This window comes from Macadamia integrifolia, chromosome 13, assembly GCF_013358625.1.
Source record: "Macadamia integrifolia cultivar HAES 741 chromosome 13, SCU_Mint_v3, whole genome shotgun sequence".
Lineage (NCBI taxonomy): Eukaryota > Viridiplantae > Streptophyta > Magnoliopsida > Proteales > Proteaceae > Macadamia > Macadamia integrifolia.
Genome location: NC_056569.1, coordinates 13,875,178 through 13,876,205, shown reverse-complemented (window position 1 = coordinate 13,876,205; position 1,028 = coordinate 13,875,178). Strand labels below are relative to the sequence as shown.

At 39.0% G+C, this 1,028-nt stretch overlaps 1 protein-coding gene across 1 annotated transcript in view; it reads left to right on the top strand.

Moving 5' to 3' along the window:
* LOC122059033 overlaps window positions 1-382 on the top strand; it is a 2,307-nt gene extending 1,925 nt beyond the window's left edge. Inside the window, exon 7 of the mRNA XM_042621740.1 lies at window positions 16-382. Coding sequence (XP_042477674.1) covers window positions 16-186 — 171 coding nt within the window. The 3' untranslated portion in view covers window positions 187-382. The remainder of the gene's footprint in view (window positions 1-15) is intronic.
* The last annotated feature ends 646 nt before the right edge of the window (window positions 383-1,028 follow it).

The window sequence follows — 1,028 nt, the reverse complement described above, 5'->3', positions numbered from 1 at the left end:
CGTTAAATGGTGTAGCAGGCAAGCATTGAAGAGCCATTGCTGCGACCAGGTGGGTCATCAATAGAACAGCAGCAACAGCCCATTCATAATTTCTTTCCTGCAAAAGGGCAGTGTGTGGCAACCACGAAGAACGATCACATGAGAGTTGAGGCTGGCGACACAGTTGATCTCAACCTAAAGTTGTAAGTGGGAACTTGAAAGAGAAGAGAAACATAGCATACTAGAGCGAACCATGAAAGAGAAAAAGAAGTGCGGAGGAAATCTCTGGGCTGTGTCCAGTGTAGGATCTCCGGGGGTGGGGGAAAGGGGGAAAGATGTGAATCTATAATCTATCCAGTTTGTTTGAATTTTTAAATTTTTATGAATGCGTTTGTTTATTCGAGATTGCATTTTTCTTGATGATGATGTGGGTTTCTGGTTTTGTTCTTTCTTGTTTACGTTTAGAACAGTCATGGTTCCTACCATGGCTGAGGGGTTGAAGCTGGAGCAGCTGGGCATGTGCGAAATTAACATCCTTGGTCAATGGTAACCGAAACTCCAAGAATTAGAATCAGACATGGAAAGCAAGAAGAAGGGATGTGGGAATTTGGTTATTGGGTGGGACCCTAGTTAGTTTATTCGCGTTTAAAACGCGTTTAAAACGGCGTCCCGTTTTTTTGCCGTTTTAAACGCCGTTTGCCGAATTTTTCACAGAAATTCGGTAAAAAACGGGAACGGGGCTAATGAAAGTTTTTTTGCCGTTTTAAACGCCGTACCGTTTTTTTGACAGTAAAAAAACGGATTTTAAAAAATATAAACGTTTTAAAATAGAAACGTTTAAAACGGGGCTATTTTTTTTTTATTGTTATCTAGGTATTTAGATAATTATTATGCCAATTTATGTCTATATATTGCCGTTTTTTTGATGCCGTATTATTTAAATATAAACGTTTAAAACACGTATCGTCCGTTTTTTATTTTTTCCCGTTTTTACCGTATTTGACCGTATTTTTGACCGTCCCGTTCACGTTTTGATCCGTTTAAAACAT